The 19846-nt window shown below is 36.3% G+C and overlaps 2 protein-coding genes across 4 annotated transcripts in view; one reads left to right on the plus strand and one right to left on the minus strand.

Moving 5' to 3' along the window:
• The window catches only part of LOC145246781 (RNA polymerase II subunit A C-terminal domain phosphatase-like), an 83610-nt gene extending 67768 nt beyond the window's left edge, over positions 1-15842 (minus strand). Inside the window, exon 1 of one of the 2 annotated variants that reach the window (XM_080108574.1) lies at positions 15821-15842. Coding sequence is in view for 1 of the 2 variants with exons in the window: in XM_080108573.1 (XP_079964699.1) it covers positions 2367-2641 (275 nt within the window). In the remaining variant the exon portion in view is untranslated. Of the gene's footprint in view, positions 1-2366; positions 2712-15820 lie in introns of those variants that run through there. The other variant, XM_080108573.1, reaches the window with a different exon arrangement.
• Positions 1-19846, plus strand: part of LOC145246782 (centromere protein L-like) — a 296745-nt gene that overhangs the window by 96757 nt on the left and 180142 nt on the right. The window lies entirely within an intron of this gene.

Genomic DNA, 19846 nt, shown 5'->3' on the forward strand with positions numbered 1-19846 from the left:
TAAATAATAACATTATTTCAGCACGGATCACTCTCTGCAAGGCAGGAGTACCAAAAGAAAAAAATTAAGGTTTGAATTACATTTTTCAAGTAGTTATAAGCTTTGAAAAATAGTAAGTTGAACTATTAAAGTTCTGATCATTTTTAATGGCCACTTTCTGATACACCTACTGAGGGAGGCACGTCATAAAAAATTTACCCTTTTTTTTGTACATGCGGAATTTGATTTTAACCAAAATTGCATGCTTAGTGTTGTTTTTAAACGAAAATGTTTTTTCTTTCACAGGCCAATAAAAAATCATGGTACTCATGCAGAGTGACCCGTGCTGAAATAATAACGTTATCATTTAAAAAGTCATTCTTAACATGGCGAGAGGAGGGTGTTTTGTACCTATTCTGAGTAAATATGAAGAATTACTCCACCCTTTAAAATTCCCACTCTTCTAGGTTTTCGGGGGTCGCTGAAAACGAAAATAATGTTTAAAATTACGGTAAACAAGTAGTTTCCAAGATATGAAGAAATGTTAGTTTAAAAAGTGGGGGATCACTTTTCTATATTAATTTAACGTAAAATTTGTAGCCACGATTTTTTTTTTGGGGGGGGGGGGCTTCCTTTCTACCTTCGGAAAATCCTTTAAAATTACCTGTTTACATTTGGTGGAAGGCCGCCAAAACACACCCGCCCCTCTCCATCGCCTCCCACCAAATGTAAACAGAATTTTTGTAAAATATTAAAGAGTTATTCTGCTCGGTTAATGTCGGCACGTTACTTATGTTAAAACGGTTAATTAAACTGCATAAGCACCTGTTAAAAAACTATATAAGTTCTATAATTGAACGGAAAACAAACCAGCAGCAGTTAGTTTACCCCCTCCAAAAACAAAAACAAAAAAAATCATAAAGTGAATGCATTTCTTCATATCTTAGAAACTACTTGTTTCCAGGAATTTTAAACGTTAGTGCTAATTTTAAAGGATTTTCCGAGAATGAAAAGAAAGCCCCCCGCCAAAAAAAATCGTTCACTAAGTGGGCGATCATTTTACGTTAAATTATTATAGAAAAGTGATCCCCCACTTTTTTTTTTAAACTAACATTTCTTCATATCTTGGAAACTACTAGTTTGCCGTAATTTTAAACGTTATTTTCATTTTCAGCGACCCCGAAAACCTAACGAGTGGTAATTTTAAAGGAATTTTCGAGGGTGGAGTAATTCTTCATATTTACCCTATTCTGTACAATTGAATAAAAAACATATCATAAAACTAAACTATCATTAAACGTGGAAATACGATGTAAAAAAAATAGCGCGGATATCAGTCTGCATTAACACCAAAATCATTTCTACTTCAAAATAAAAACAATGTGTTTGTTTTACAATCCACAGAGGTAGGAAAAATAGTCAAAAATTAAAATATCTAACAAATAAATGACAGGGAAGATAGGTTACTTTTCTACCTGGAAAAGCTTTTAGTGCTTTTACTCACTTTAAAACGTTTAATCGGTTCGAAAAACAGTCGAGCCGAGCGATAGGTGCGAACAAGAAAAATGGCGGCGTACTATTGTAAATAAAAATCAATTGAAAAACTCGTCGTTAAAATATGTTGACAAAAAAATTATCCCAGAAAATTATAATCACCATCTTTAGAAACAAATCGAGAAAGTTAGCTAAGAAAGAACTATAACCCAAGTTTATAATTTATAAAAGAACTTTCGTGCTTTCTCATGGTTACACCTATAGTTCTTCCGATACTCACGCACTTACTGAGTGATCCGTGCTAAAATAATAACGCTATTATTTAAAAAGCCAGTCTTAACATGGGGAGGGGAGGGTGTTTTGTACCTATTCTGTATTTTAACTTTACAACTGAATAAAAAAAAACATATCATAAAACTTTAATTAAACTTGGAAATATGATTTAAAAAATAGCGCGGATCAGTAAGTGCATTGAGCCGTTCTTCCTTAGCTAGTCTCTTAATTTGTTTATAAAAAGTGTCGATGGCTTCTTTTTCCATGCATTTTCATTTTGGTGTTTCAGTTTGTTTGAGAGCAATATCGAGCTTCATTCCATTCTGAAATTAGAAGTTAACACTTTTTAATCGTTAATTTAAAAATAAAATAATATAAAGGCCGAAATGTGTTTATATCGTGAGCATTGAAATGTAAAAATGATTTTGAAGTCTTCAAATTGTCGACTAGAAAATGTTTTGTTTGAATTAAAGTTTTTAAAGGACAAAAACGTTAAAATGTTACGATTCATCTGTGTTTCTAAAGCATTTACATTTCTCATGCGTTTCTGTCGTATCGAAGAACAAAAAATCCGAATATTTGAAAAATGAAAAGAAAAGTATATTTTATTGAATGTTTACCCTTTAGCCATCTCTTCGCCTACCTCGGCCAGAATTTCGGAAACAGTTCCCACATGATTTGCTTTTAACTTATGAAGTGAGTTGTTATTTGGCGATTTCAGTTCTCCCTCTTTCGTTTTATCTTGGGTTGTAGGATCGCTTTTACCGTTGACTATTCGGTAAAATCCGAGCACCGCTCCCTGAGATACTTTAGAGCCTTTCCGAACTTTCCATTTCGTTATTTGAAGACGATTTGGAGCCGTAACATCAATAACAGACGTAAGTATCTCCGACATTTTAATTTCGAACAAACCTCCAAATAATATTTTTTTTCTCTTTTTCGTTTTAAACAAATCCACAGTTTCGTATTTTCTCTCTCTTTTAACATAGTTTCGTATATATTTTTTTTTATTGTGTTATATGCATTTAAATTCTTAAAAGCAGGCAATTTTACAAATTTCATATTTTTAACAACAATCTAATTAAGAAGTAAGAATGTTTATCTGCATACGAACTATATTGTTGAAAGTCTCGATATATCATAAATTCAACTTTATTTTCCGAATTTGCCTGGTCTTTCAGGAAATGATCAAAGTGTAGTATCTTTTGTAAAATTGATTTTCTCAGAATTTGTTTTAAGTAATAAATAAACAATGGCTTATTACATTTAATATACTCTCGAAGGGTCTCTTTTGATTAATGTTTGCAGTTTTTTTATTGTGAACAAATTTTGCTGGGTTTTTTTTTTTTTTTTTTGTAATAATTAAATATTTTCATATTGATATGTCGTGCATAACGCTAGGTAAGCGTTCAACAACTAACCGTTCTAGATGGTGTCAGTTTATAAATATGAGCTATCTGCTCATATGCAAATTATACTTAATTTGCATATCACTAGATCTCCCTATAACGGAGGGGCTTTATGCTGCGAGTACTTCTTCTTGTGCCCTCCTGAAAATCTTCCTTTATCTCTCTTTTTCCTTAGAGATCTGGAGCTATCACGTCTTTCCCTATGATCGAACTGTTCCTCCTACATACTCTGAGCTTCCTCTTCTAACTCGGCCCGCTCCACTTCTTCCTCCACAGTCTCATTCTGCATTAACTCTTCTGTTACATCAATAGTGGGCAGCTCTCATCCGATTGTTCTCCTTGGGATCTTATTTGGTCAGCATGAGGTAGAACACTATTCCCATTTCCTTTATTTAATATTGCAGTATTATGTCCTTTCTACATAATAGATTCTGCTGTCTCAGCTTCCGTATTCCTATTTCTTTTGTACCACATCTTTTGATTTGTGGTATATGACATAGTCAAAGGGGATCTTAATTGTCTGCCCATTAAGGCAGATGGACTTTCTGGCCTGCCTACATTTGGAATTATTCTATAACTTATTAATAGTCTTGGTAGGAAAGCATCGATTTTTTCCTTCTTTTGCAAGCATGCTTTTATGCCTTCTTTACCATCTGGACCATCCTTTCCGCTATCCCATTACTTTGAGGGTGGTAGGGAGGGGTCTTGTTAGGTCTGCATCCTATTTTTCTTAGCCATTTATGCAAATCAGCATGCGCAAATTTTGATGCATTATCAATCACCAATGTTCTCGGTATACCATTTCTTGAAAATATTTCTTAATATTTGTTTTACGCTTTGTACTTTTTTTTTATCAGGTACTCTCACCACTTAAGGCCAACCTGAATATGCGTCTACTAATATTAATAATAGTCCTATCTCATTATCATAGGCATGATCGGTAATGATAGCGCTGCTCTTTCGTTTCAGTAACTTTTATATAGACTCTTTTGTTCCGGTTTCGTGATCTAACTTTTGTATGCACTTACGCATGCGCATAGAAATTAATCAATAAAGCGGCGCGCCATTATTCAATTCCCTTCTTACCAACCAAGCACACGTGTTCCAATCTTATTCTTTCACATCCATGCACAACACAGCATGGCATGATGGCAAGCGGTATTACCATACAACACACAATCTTATAACGTCACAGACAATGAAAAAAAAACAAAAACAAAAACGATTTTTTTTATCTCTCACACGCTGAACGAATTTTTTTCTAACCTCCCATGCCACATAAATTGTCTGTACCTTTTTTCTTCATACTTTCTTATCGTAATGGCCACAATTTCATTGCAAGTCCCTATTTTTGATTGGGGCTCAACATGTATTGCCGAATCATTCAAACTATTTCAAGAACGTCAAAGCGATGAAACACGAGGATAAAGTCCCTCTAATACTTCTTGTGACCAGCGAAGAAGGTTTACGCCGATATAATAGTTGGTCAATGTCGGATGATGATCGCAAGGATCCACAAATAATATTTGCTGCATTTTTGGAGCAGCTAGAACCGGCAACAAATCACAGCGTTTGTAGACTGGAACTCGGAAAATGCCAGCAGAGACCAAATGAAACAACAGACATCTTCATCAACAGATGTCGACTGTTGGTAAAGAAATGCGATTTCAGTGCCAACGAATTAAACGAACGCCTCATCGAGTTACTAATTGACAGCACACCAATACCTGAACTGCAAAAGGAACTGTTAAACAAACCAAAGGGTTAAAGAATCGAGGAAGCTGTTAGACTAGCCCGTTCACACGAGGCTTCAGCAGTTTATGTCAACCAGCTCCACCAGTTACATGAATCACCACAGATAGCCGCAATAAGCCGTGGTACACACCAGTGACAAGGGATTGACCGAAAACATGGACAAACCTGCAAAAATTGTGGACGCAGTGACCGTTTTGGCAAAGAACACTGCCCTGGCAAAACAGGTAACTGGGCTACAGTTTGCATCTCAGGGAAGAACAAAACCAATAGACAACAAGGAAAGCCCTAGCATAACAGTCATAACCAACAATGGGAGTTTGGCAAGAAAATAAACAGCATCACCAAACACGATGACCAAGCCATGACTGACATAGCTCCATCAAAACTAACAGCGGAAAGTCAGCAAACATGAAAGATCCTCGAAATGAGGCATTTGTTGATCTAAGCATCAAGCTAAAGGACTACCCAGGCACTCATACCTTCAACCTGAAAGTAGATACAGGGGCACAAGCAAATACATTGCCTATCCACATATTCCGCAACATGTACCCTAGCAGTATAGACGAAGCTGGAAACCCAATGCTTGGATCACTCACCTCAACACAATGTCTGTTAACAACCTACAACAATACCAGGATAAACTGTTATGGCACCACAACTTTTAGGTGCAAGTATAAAAACTCCTCATAGCTGGATATCCAACTCTATGTGGTTGATGTACCAGGAGTAGCCATATTGGGCATGCCAACATCAGTGGCTCTTAGGGTAATGACAATGAACTGTGCCATCTCAGCCCAGCACCAACCCATCAATAGTGTAGCTGACCTAATGCATCTATAACCTGAGAGATTTGACCGTATTGGTGAATTTCGGAATACTTACAAGCTTGTTGTCAACCCCAATGTGCCATGCCACATAAACCCACCGAGAAGAACACCCATAGCCATGCACGGAAAAATCAAATCGAAACTCGACAAGATGGAATCGCAAGGAGTCATTCGCCGCATCAACGAACCCACAAATTGGGTAAGCTCTCTCACTTATGTCACCAAACGTGACAACAACAAAGCTCTCATGCGGTCATACCACCAAATTCCAACTGTCGAGGAGCTCAACCACCGATTTTCAGGATCAAAATTCTTCTCAAAGTTGGACGCTAAGTCTGGGTACTGGTCTATAAAGCTCGACCCTGAAAGTCAGCCACTAACAACTTTTCAAACACCATTTGGAAGGTATTGTTTTGAACGACTGGCATTCGGTTTGTGTGTCAGTCAGGACATCTACCAACTCGAGATGGACAGAATACTCAAGAAATGCACTGGTGCTTGTGGTATAGCTGACAATATCACCATATATGGGTCGACAGAGTAGGAACATGACGAAAACCTAAGACGTTTTATGGAGGTTGCTACCGAAGAAGGCCTTACCTTGGAGAAGTACAAGATCAAATGCCGTGAGATATCCTTTTTTGGAAACCTGTACACAAACACCGGACAAAAACCAAACCCGGCGAAGGTACGTGACCTACAGAAAATACCTGAACCACATAACAAGACGGAACTACAACAATTCTTGCGTATGATGACATACCTGTCTCGTTTTGTCAAGGACTTCAGTTCCAAGACAGCAGTGTTGCGTGGCCTATTATGCAAGGACTCTGTCTTCCAGTGGGAACCACACCATCAGGAAGCTTTCAAAAAGATAAAAAGTGAAGCATTTGAAACGTCCCTGCTCCACTCTTTTGACCCTAAAAAACCGATATACATGCACTGTGATGTGAGTTTACATGAAATCGGTGCAGCCTTGCTACAACCAGATGAGTAGGGCAATTTATCGCCTGTCACATATGCTAGCAAGAGCCTCACACAGACAGAACAGAGATACGCATGTATTGAACGTGAGCTACTGGCCATTGTATTTGGCACACAGAGGTTCCACACATAACTCTATGGCCACCATTTCCAAGTCGTCACTGACCACAAACCCCTCACTATGATCATTGACAAACCGCGCACCTCAGCCCTGGCACATCTGCAAAGAATGCTAATAAAACTCCAAGGATACAACTTCAGGCTCACATATAACAAGGGATCTGACAACATCTTGGCTGATGGATTATCACGCCTACCACCACCTTGTAATGCGGACCCTATTGAACTTGATGTCCGGGTTGATACAGTTCGTTTTTCCACTAATTACATTGAACAGCTAAGACAGTGTACGACAGCGGATCCTCTGCTTAACCAGCTGAGAGAGACCATCATCACGGGATGGCCAGATCCAATCAAGCAGCTGCCCACTGACATTAGAGTGTTCTGGGGCCTAAGAGATCAGCTCTCAATTGATGATGGTCTTATCCTCAAAGGACAACAAATCATCATCCCTTCAAAAAGACATATTAGAACAACTACATGCTGCTCATTTAGGACAAGAGAAAACAAAACTCCTTGCCAAGGACACTGTTCATTGGGTAAACATAAACAAAGACATTGAACAGTTCACAAAGTCATGCAGTATCTGTCAACAGCATCAGCTCTCCCAAATGCAAGAGACGCTAATGCAACATGACATCCCAACAAAGCCATGGGATGTAGTTGGCACAGACCTGTTTGATCTCTACGGAAGTCAATGATTGATCATAGCTGACTATTACTCAAAGTATCCTATAGTCAAACGCCTACCTGATCATTCACGAAGCAATGTCATAGTGAACATCACACGCTAAATCTTCTTAGAGTTTGGCATACCATCCAAGATAGTCAGCGATAACAGACCACACTTTTCAAGTCATCTCTACCGCGAATTCACCAAAGAATGAGGCTTCCATCATGAGACCATGTCACCTTGGAGACCACAAGGGAATGGCTTCATAGAACGTCAAATAAGGACTATCAAGAATATTCTCACGAAAGCCAAACAGTCGGGAACAACTCCTGAGATCGCACTGCTGCACTGGCGCTGCACCCCAATTTCAAGTGTCATACCAAGCCCTGCACAACTACTCATGCGTAGATCAATCCAATCTCCACTAATCACCAAAATCAGAAACGACAACCATGATCAGGATCAGATATACAGTGCATTCCAACAACACCAGCAGAATCAAAAGAGGTATTTTGACCGACATGCACTTAAGAAAGATCTATCACCCCTATACCATAGTCAACGGGTAAGGGTACAGAATCCTGTGTTTGGAAGCTGCGACCCAGCGACTGTAGTATCCCTGGTAGATGATCACTACTCCTATCTCCTGGAGAATGTCAATGGGCATGTGCTGCGAAGAAACCGACAACACATAAGAAGTATTCCAGTGACGCCTACCCCACAAATGTCGCAAGACCTCCCCAACGCAGCTCCACAAAAATGTGCGATGTCTGTGGATTCACTTGAGTGTGCATCCCCAAACATACCAAATGACACTCAAAAACATACCCGTAGAGGATGTTGATGAAGATGTCTGTTGTTTCATTTGGTCTCTGTTGGTATTTTCCGAGTTCCAGTCTACAAACGCGGTGATTTGTTGCCGGTTCTAGCTGTTCCAAAAATGCAGCAAATATTATTTGTGGATCCTTGCGATCATCATCCGACATTGACCAACCGGCGTAAATGAACTTATGGTGAGCAAACACTCATAACCTCATGCGCATAGAAATTAATCAATAAAGTGGGGCGCCATTATTCAGTTCCCTTCTTACTAACCAAACACACATGTTCCAATCTTATTCTTACACATCCATGAACAACACAGCATGACAGATCCATGTGTACTCTGCTCCATGGTTCTACTTCTTGGGGCCACACATGTATTTTCTTTTGCTTGAAATTCCTGAGTTTTGTGCATTTTTACATCTTTTTATGTAGTCTTCTATGTCTCTTGAGTATCCCGGCCACCATGCTTCCAATTTTAATCTTCTTTGCGTAGCTGCCACTCCACAATGTATGGCATCATGTACACTTTTTATAACCTTACTCTTCCGTGTTTCTGGGGGAACTACCAAGTCTCCATTACATATTACCCCGTTTTCTATAGTCAGTTTATATCTTATTTCTTTGAATGATCTTTCAGCTATTGAAAAATTTCCTCAGCGATTCTCTTTCATCCTCAACACTATTCTGTTTAACACTGGGTCATTTGTAGTTTCAGTAGCCATTTTATCTATAGATATTACATCGTTTCTACAAAGTGCAGAAATGTATCTTCAAATTCCTTATTGTTTTTGTCTTTATCCTCTCTATAAAACCTCAATCTAGATAAGGCATCAACATGCAGTATTGTATTCCTTTTAACATACTCAATATCAAAGACGAACGACATCAGTCTAATCACCCAACATAATATTCTGGACATTGTAACTTTCGTTTGTTGGAACTCTTCCTGTGATTGTCTCCCCTTTATTGTAAAAATCCCTTTTTTGCCCCATAATAAAATTTTCTTCTCTCTATCCGTCTACACGTGTTTATATTTCCTCCTTCGAATCTTAACCCATTTCCTATCTCAATTCCACCTAAAATGCACCACTCAACAACGGAATGCTCACTAGCATCAGTAGTTAGAGTTATGTCCTTCTTAGGGTCAAAAATTTGTACTATTGGCTTTTTCGCCAGAATCTGTTTTAAGTTTTCAAAGGCTTTCTGTTGGTGTTCTAACCAAATGAATTCCGCATTTTTTTTCTTAACTTCGCAAATGGTTCTGTCAACTCATTATATTTTGATATATATTTTCTATAAAAATTTACCAAACCTAAGAAGGACTCCAACTCTTTTTATTTTTTGGTGTAGCCACTTTTACAATTAGTACTTCATCTGGAAAGATCCCTTCTTTTTATATTATTATATTAGTAATCCAAAAATGACATTTCATTACTGTTGGTTTTTGTATTTATTGTCATATCAACATCTCTTAGCCGGTTCAGTATATTTTCATTTTTTTCTTTAAATCATCTACATTTAAATCTCCAACACATATATCGTCTTGATAACAAATGGTATTTTCAACATTTCCTATTTCAATAGCTTTTTGAAAAATTGCACTTGCTGTTTTTTTTCCACTTTAACAGGCCTATAGGTGTATTTATGGTCGTCACTTCTTTAAAATTTTAATCTATGGGTATTTGGTGGTAAGCTGATTTTAGGTCTATCTTTGATCATACTTTGATTCCAGCAAGTTTATGTAGAACTACTTTCACATTCGGAATAGGGTACAAGTTGGTGCAAACTTTATGGTTCACCCCTATTTTATAATCTCCATAAATTCTCGAGCCACCATTTTTTTTTTTTAATACCACAATGGGTGATTCCCATTTACTTCCTCCTGAAGGGGCAGGTTATAATAAATCTTCCTTTATTAACTTTCGCAACTTAGCTATTACTAACGGTAATAAATGTACTGGTACTTTTCTTGCTTCATAGTAGGAGGGGGGAACATTTTCTTTTAATTTCAGGCTAGCTTCATAATTTTTTGAATTTCCTGTTTTTTCCATTTCTATCTCATTAATCAACTTTGTTGAATTTTATTTTAATATGTCATTCCCCAATACTCTATGCGTTTTTTTGGTAATTTGTAACTATAATGAGTACTGCTTCATATTTTTCTTTTAGTTCTATTGAACCTTCAAAGTAACCCATAATTGCTATAACTGAACCATCAAACTGATGTAATTGTATGTTGCTTCTTTTTAAAAACGGTTTTCCCATTTTTTTCTCACAAGTTTCTGGGTATTATAGTCACTTTACTGCCAGTGTCTATTTGCATTTCAACAACACAATTGTTGATTTTTATTTTGATTTTTGTATCTCCATTCTTATATCCAGTATTTTGTATATCATCCTTCTTTACATTAAGAATTTGTCTATTTTCATCCCCTATTCTTTCCACATTTTTCGTTTTACATACTTCTTTGAAGTGATTCTTTTTTAAACACTTTGAACATGTTTTTCCAAACGATGGGCATTTTTCTTTTTCCATTTCATGAATTTTTCCACAGTATGTACCATTTTTTTCTTTTCGTTTTTACCATCTATGTTTCAGCCATTATTTCTTCATAGGAGTTATTTTTTATTTTAGTTGTAGGTATGTGTTAATTCCTACTGTTGTATAAATTTTAAGTTGTAACTATTCCATTAGCTTATATCTATGTGACGAATTATGCATACCTTCAATTAATCTTAGTTGGATTAAGTCTTCTGTTGTCTGTTCTTCTGTTCCATGTTTTTTGAATTCGCAGTATTTACTCGCACTTCTTAACCAGTGTAAATATTTTACTATCGGTTCATCCACTTCCTGCTTCATTGCCATAAACTTGATCCTTTCTGCAATCACCAGTCTTTCTTTGGCCTCATGTTTCCCTTGATAACCTGACTTATTTCTTTGAAAGTCATTTCTTCTAGTTCTAGAGGGTAAACCATTGTAGCAACGGGGATTTCATTTCCCCCTCCCCTATTTTTGTTGTCTTTCGACTTTTTGCATCTCGCATTAGCAGCAAAGCATCAAATCCACGTATCTACATATTCTGGATCTTCAAGGACCAGAGAGTATCCTATCAGCGATGCCATTGATATGTTGTGTTTAACACTAAGAAAATGTTCAACAACTAACCTGTTCTAGTTGGTGTCAGTTTATAAATATGAGTTATCTGCTCATATGCAAATTATACTTAATATGCAAATTATACTTAATTTGCATATTATACTTAATTTGCATATTACTACAGACATCTTCGGAATTTATTTGAAATGACTTATTTCATTTAAAATTAAAAGGATCAGAAATAAAAATTTTGTAAAATTTATTTTTGTAACGGACTTAAGATTTTTTAGAAATGTGTGATTTTGGGTGGGTTATTCAATTCGACAGACAATCTTTTTGGTGCCTTCTCATTCCCCCACTCTTTATCTGTGCCTAAATCCAAACCTAGATTCCATGAGCAGAGCTTCTTTCTCAGAAGTGCACAACTGTGGAACTCTCTTCCATTTGTCTGTTTCCCCCCGACTACAACTTGGATGTCTTCAAGTCCAACATAAACAAATTTTTGACAAACCGCCCCCTTAAGTAAGACTCTCTATCAAATCTCCAATACTAATGATTACTACAATACTATCTCATTGATTACTGTACACGCAATAACCCTTATCCCTGAGTGGCCTCCAGGCCTTGATAAGTGGTGACCTCCATGTAACATCAATGTTTTCTTGATTAGAAAAATTAACAAATATTGTTAGATTGGAAAATATTTCTGAGTGGATTAGTTCAGCTTTTTTCTAGTCCCCAGAGAAACATTTCCACTTTTTAAAAAATGTTTCTTCATTAAAATCTTCCTTGCCTTTTAAGTAAACTCAATATGTCAAGAAGAAATAGAAATGTATTAAAAAGTCGATTTATTTGAGCTTTTGATATCTTTTTGTAAAAAACTTTCTACTGGGAAATTAATCTGGATAAAGAATTAAATATTTTGACAATGTGTCAAAATATTAAGAAGAATTGAAATATTGCAATATTGAGTGACCACTCTATATGGCCGGAACAAATCTCCAGAAGAGACATTCTAATAGCAATCACCGTTTTCAATATGCACGCGTATGAAGACACAACATTTGCCCATTCACACACATGTGATAAAAAGGACAATGTCACACTTCGCACACTGTAATACAACAAATAGTCTGGAACATTCTGGAACTCGCCTATATAAGCTTTTGCATGTGTAAATCAAACCAGTTCAGGATGCAGTTTTACGAGTAAATAACAACGCTGCCTACTCTGTCATTGTGTGACTTTAAACCACTAATATGACTTTGTGTGCATCATACACCTAAATTCTTAACATGGAAAGTACCATATCAAATGAGGATTGATTCTTTTCAACAAGTTATTTTGGACTGCTAGTTTCATACGTATTGAACACATACACACATGATGCATACATGCTTTAATGACCATTTACTTTTCATTCTAGAAAATAACCGCACGTGTTCCCTCTCAACATGAAAATCTGTAATCATAAACTTTTTTACAAGACACTCATCGACAAAGATTATGTCTAATGAACACTTGTTGCAAAACGTGGACGTTGAAATTATTTGAATTACTTTTTCTTAAACATGTTAATAAATGCTATTTTATTCCATTACAGTGATCTTGAGTTCTTTGTTGGATGCCATTATTTTTTTAAATTTATCACACCTTTTAAATTTATGTGGATGTGAATGTGACTTGATAGGACCCTTCTGTAAATTGAAGATCTCATCAAATTTATCTTTAACGGTCCTAGTGATACGCTTTCAATTTCAACTTATAAATATCCCTACACCTGCAACCATGATCTCTAATATCGATGGATTCTGACTGCGAATTGGTGAATGCCAATTTACAAACCACAGTCCTATATCTGGTGACTCCGTCGTGGGTCCTATTTTTGTTTTAAAATATTTTGGAAGAGATCCAAAATATTAAAAATATTTTCAGTAAACCTTGAATGGCATTCCCAGATAAAAATCTGAAAGTTTGTAGTCTGTGTGACTAAATTATTAAAAGAGTAAGCACGGCTAAAACGGAAGGAGAAAGCAAGTATTTTTTGACAGAGTCTCTCTCTTTAAAAATCTTCCAAAAATCAGGAATTTATCCAATCAATACAAAATTTTTACTAATTATTAAGTGAAGAATGAACTTTATGGTGGTTAACTTTGTTTTCCATAATCGATATATATATATATATATATATATATATATATATATATATATATATATATATATATATATATATATATATATATATATATATAATTTGCTTACAAGCTCCTCTACTTTATTTATGAGTACAAATATGTTTAACATAATTAACCAAAACTGAGCAAAATATATTGTATTGTGGGGAGGGTGAGGTTTGTAAATAAAACAAACAGACAAACAAACAAGCAAAAAAAAAACAAAAAAAAAACAACTGCACATGTATCAGATTTTAACGATGAAAATCCAAATTTTGAATGTGTTTTATTTTTCATCTTTTGTTTTAAAGTGTGAAATTCTTTGAATATGTTAATAATAATTATCTTTCAGATTAACAAAAAAAAAAAAAATTATATAATTTCATTATTTTTGTGAAAAACACTACTTTTAAATCTTGGAAAAACAAATTATTAATTTTCTTTTAGTGAGCATATTGTTAATATGCCATTAAATAGAAAATGCTTTGAAGAATCAATACCAAAAAAGAAAAAAATCGATAAATAACTGCACATTTTGCTAAAAATACGATCATTTCTTTTGGCAATTTCTTGTTGATTCACCTGTAGTGGACCAAACGTGATACTAGATGCAGAGGTTTTTTTCCAAACATATGACGCCTAGCATTCCCAAAATGGTCACCCATCTAGTACTGCTCAACCACATTGTTGCTTAACATTGGAGGTTATGTAGGCAACAAATATATATATGTGTAAAAGAGATTTAGAAGGCTGTCACAATGCGAGGAATGAATTATAGTCGCTGTTGGTAAGAGGAGACGAGAACAAGTGGCGATTTACAAATCAATAAGTACATGCATATATATATATATATATATATATATATATATATATATATATATATATATATATATATTTTTTTTATATATATATATTTATTCAGTTGTATGGTAAAATGTCTTACTTGTAAGCCTATGCGACGTATTCCATTTGTGGAAATTATCTTCCACCATCTTTCTTTCCTTTTTCTTTCCTTCTTTCTCCTGTTTCGGTTCTTCCTTCCTTTCTTCTTAACCCTTTTCCTGCCCCCTTCCCTAGCTTCCCCTTTTTTTATGTCACCTGACTCCCTTATGCCCGTTGATTGGATGAGACGTTTTCGTGCTAAATGGAAGCACGTGTGTGATATTTTTGAGTTAAGTGGACAGTTGTGTACAAGGCGTCGTCGAGACAACAAGTGTCGAAAGTATTCCTTTACGGTCTCGGAAAAAAGTGGACGCCTGGAAATTTACTAAGGCATTGAACAACTCTGTCTTGACGAGACATTAAAGTCGTTGAAAAAAAAGAACCAAGTTTTCTAAGACACTTGAAAACTGAATATAATTATCGAGAAAAGATAATTGAAGTTTTGAGAAGGTTTGCCACTGAAAGTTTTCTAAGACACTTGAAAACTGAATATAATTATCGAGATAAAGATAATTGAAGTTTTGAGAAGAAAATTCGCCGCTGAAAGTTTTCTAAGACACTTGAAAACTGAATATAATTATCGAGATAAAGATAACTGAAGTTTTGAAAAGAAAATTCGCCACTGGGAAGTTTCGAAGATACATGAAAACTCAAAGATATTCTGCCTCCATGAAATTTCAACCTTTGCTAAAAGGACCTCGGAAACGAATTTTCAGGAAAGGGACTGACAAAAGGAACTTTTAACAACACAAACTCAGAAAATAAAAGCCCCAACAAACAAACTTTCTAAATGTTCCATTCAAAGAAGGGCGCCCAGAAGCTTCCAGTAAGTGCTCCTCCCCTTTTTTTCTTTCTTTCTTCCTCTTTTTCTATCTCTCTTTCCTTCTCTTTCCCTTCACTCTCTCCCTTTTTCGGTTACTACTACAAGAACACTTGTAAGCCAGATGGACATTTTTGGCAGCCCATAGAGGTCACAAACTTTTCCTTTAGATATCATATTTAATAAATTCTATTTCTCCTATTTTTCTCTTTTTATTTGTTTTCTTCCTTAAGTTTCAGAGTTAGTAGTAACGATTAATTGATTAAGAAGAATTAATTTCTACGGGAAGAAGTGGATAATAAAATTTCTTCATATTATTAATTTCGGAAAAAATTTCCTTTTTCAAATGGTGTGCGTAACAGGTTGATTCAAAGCATGCTGGATGAAGGATCGGAAGTTGTGTAACACAATGTAGTAAAAAAAAAAAAAAAAAAAAAATCGTGCAAACCTTTTACCACTGGCAACGCCCGCTTCAGAGAGTGAAAGAAGAAAGAAGAAGAAGAGAATGGCCACTGCGTCTATTTATAGACTAGTTCTCAGTTGGGTGAACTCTACTGTGGAGGAGAGTGGCAGAATACGAACAAAGGGTGCCGGAGAAGTGATAATAAAGCGGAGATTAGGGATGCTTAGAGAGTTGATGTCTGAATTGAAACTGCAAATAAAAGCAGTGTTGGTGCCTTCTGAAAGAAACAAGGCAGATGCGCTAACACGGATAAAAAAACAGTGGTTAATTGAGAAAGAGGAGGCGCCGATATGCTGTCTTGGAATTGGAGAAATTAAAGAGTTGCATGACATGCATCACATGGGAGTGGAGAGAACATTATATTTGGTGAGGCAAGTGGATCCGAATGTAAAACGGGAAGAAATTCAAATGATAGTAAAGAACTGTGTTCAGTGTCAATCGATCGATCCTGCCCCAAATATACATAATCCTGGGGAAATTGGAGTTTTAACGAACTGGACGAGACTAGCTATTGACATAGCACACTACCGAGGGGGAGCGTACTTATCAATAATTGATTGTGGGCCAAGTAGACTGGAGATATGGAAGGAACTGCGAGTGGAAGCTGCATCTGCAGTTGCAACTGAATTAGAAAAGGTGATGCTTGAACGAGGTCTAGTAAGGGAGGTGATAATGGACAACGGCACTGTTTTTCGCTCAGAAATCTTTCAGACGATGCTAAAAAAATGGAAGATTAAAAGTTATTACAGGGCAGCCTACAGACCTGGAGGAAATGGCATTGTGGAGCGACATCATCGGACCGTGAAAGCAATAGCTGAGAGAGGAAGAATATCGCCTGAAGAGGCCACATTTTGGTACAACATGTCCCCTAAGGTCGGGCAAAGAGATGACACAGTACCACATAGAGCAATCTTTAATTACGAATGGAGACATCCTAGAGACATGTCACCGGAAATTAATGATCAAGGACCAGCCAGAATCCAAATAGGAGAAGAAGTTTGGGTGAAACCGCCTAATGCCCGATGCACAACGCAGTGGGGAAGAGGAGTGATAACAGGAGTGCAATCCCCAAACAACTTAAGTGTCAATGGAATGCCACGACATGTTTTAGATTTAAGGCATGTGGTCCATTCAGGTGATGAGGATGGTGGTACTGAGCCAGGGAGTGATGAAGATGAACCGGTGCCGATGCAGAGACCGCAAAGAGAACGCAATGCGCTGATCTGGACACGGGATTATGAGATGTGAATGATCTTTAATGATCATGGGGGTGGGTAGTAAAAAAAAAAAAAAAAAATCGTGCAAACCTTTTACCACTGGCAACGCCCGCTTCAGAGAGTGAAAGAAGAAAGAAGAAGAAGAGAATGGCCACTGCGTCTATTTATAGACTAGAGATCATGGGAAGAGTATGCAAATGACTTTGGACGGTTTTGTCCTATAAAAAGCCTGTATTTGGGAGAGAGGGTGTCTTTTTTGTTTGGCAGAAGCAATTGCTGTCAGAAGTGCATTGGACTGCAGGATTGAAGAGTGAAGATTGAGTTGTGGGGTCATTGTATTTAACAACACACAAAATAGAATTAAACCCTTCACTTAATTGTCAAATCAAACTTTCAAACTACATAAGTAAATATAATTTATTTAGTCCTATCCAGTCCTCCATAGTTAATTTTAAACTCTAATTAAATTTTGTTTTCTTTTAATGTCCCTATGAAAATCTCTAGAGTGATATAAAAAGTTGGAATTATTTGAAATTCAGGAACTTAATGCAAAATAGATTACTCTTCTACATACCTGGATAAGTTTTGTGTATTTTTATGTAATTTTAAGCGTTTATTCAGTTCGAAAGACAAGTAGTGAGGAGTAGGTAAGTTAAGCAGGCAATCAAGATGGCCGACAAAAGCATGGTGTCTTCAGAGTATCGATAATGGTTTAAAAGTGGAAAAATTAACAGAATACTGATAAAAATCCACCCATTAAGTTTTACTGTGACACTTTGTGACACTTTGAAATTTGTTGTCATCGTGAAAAGATGGAATTACAAATAGTGTCTGACTTTTGGGGCATGCGTTGTTAAGTTATAGAAATGGTTAAGTTACAATTCTAGCCAGACTCTTTTTTAGAATTAATGTTGTATCGTGGGCCGTTTTCCTCTGGTGGTGTATCATGGGCCAGTTGCATCCTGCAGTGTAATATGGGTCAGATGTGGTCAGAGAGGTTAATATACGATGGCGATGAAACGAAGTCAGATGATTTACACAAGGCAGAAGTGGAAGCAAATGTTCTTGAAGAAACCCCACTGCTGCTAAAGAGTACCCGCCAGGATCTGCTTGTGTGATCATGAGACGAGGGAGGGGTGTGACAATGGTCATAGAATCAAGTATCCAAGGGTGGCATGTATTGTAAAAAGTCACCGATACTCAAACTGGAAACCTGACTGATAGGAAACGAAAAGGTGACAAATGCAAATTAAAACGTGGTCGAATTGGAGCATATAAAAAGCTGGTATTTCTCTCATTGGCAAGAAGAGATGTTTTTGTTGAATTGTTTTTGTTTGAACATACGGCTAATTCGCATGTCAGTGGGAAGAAAGAAATATGGATTTCTACGAATGTCGAGGCAGGAAAAGAAGAAGAATTGTCGATTTTTCTGTGCTAGGAGTGTTGTAAGCTAAAGTAGAAAAATCTTTTCTTTTTTTTTTTGGCACGAACATTTAACAGTATTCTACAGTTCAAAGACAAACTTTAATTTCAACCTTAGAATATTTCTGGTTAAGTTCCTCTAGAAACTTCCCTGCTCTCTTATGCTGGTTCCACTCTTGTTTTCTTGTTTTAACTATGTTTCTTAGTGTGTAAAAACAAATTTAAATACACGCAGTTGGAGAAAAAAAATTTTTAACCTCGAAAACAAATCATACTTACATGAGATATTTTTTTGCAAAATGAGTTTTTTTTTTATTATTATTAGTTTATTACTTTTTCTTTAACTATATGTTTTTTAGTGTGCAATTAAAATGAATGACAGTTAGAGAATGTTTTTTTAACCTCAAAAACAAATTATATTTACATGAGATTTTTTTAAAGCTTGTTGTAATAAATAAAATTTTTCACTAAGTTTGATACTTGTAAAATGTGTACGAGCCTTTTTCAAGTCTCACACAAAAACACACATTCACATTTCAAGCTATGTCATATACATATGCATACACAAACAAACGCGCCCACGTCCACACACACACGTACATTTATTCACGTTCGCTTACATACATTCACATTCACAGACACACGCTAACGCGCACACGAACGCTCACATGGACGACGTCACTTCCGTTTTCTAGGGAAATATACACATGCGCAAAACACCACCGGAAACGAGTATAAAACAAAGAGACAAGCTGTTTCTAACCCCTTTTTAGAACCAACTCTCGACCAGAGAGGTTGGGCTCACCAGCCGCCTCCACTTACTACTATGTATGGGGCACGAGCTAACAGACCGTATGTACTCATTCACACTCTTTCTCTCTCTATCTACTACTGTTCCATGAGAACACCTTCGCGTAGCTGACTACTAACTGACGTCAACTCTCATATCCTCTTCTTTGTCTACACGCTGGACTATCATTCTCAATTTTCAGTACAACACTTATTTCTCTTCCCACACGTGAACAAACGATAGTGACCCGAACTTGAGATGAAAACAAATTTCCTTTTCTTGCTACAACACCAGTCATGCAACGAACATTGGTTACATACGCGCGGACATGAACACATGTTATAACTAAAACGTTCATTCTTTCAACAGCAAATAAACGACGTTTATCTTATCGATCAATTGAGTCTTTGTTTCCTTTAATTCCATTCGTTTCATTATTTTCTTGTGGCGGGCTAGGGTATTATATCCTGGTCCGCTACAAATGCGATTCTTTTTTTTTTCTTCATCAGAGAAAGTTAACCATGTATGTAATTTTAAATGTTTTGGCTGAGCACAACCTTTTATTTCATGTTGACTCTTGTG

Source organism: Euprymna scolopes, chromosome 24, assembly GCF_053919585.1.
Source record: "Euprymna scolopes isolate OS-2025 chromosome 24, ASM5391958v1, whole genome shotgun sequence".
Taxonomy (NCBI): Eukaryota; Metazoa; Mollusca; class Cephalopoda; order Sepiida; family Sepiolidae; genus Euprymna; species Euprymna scolopes.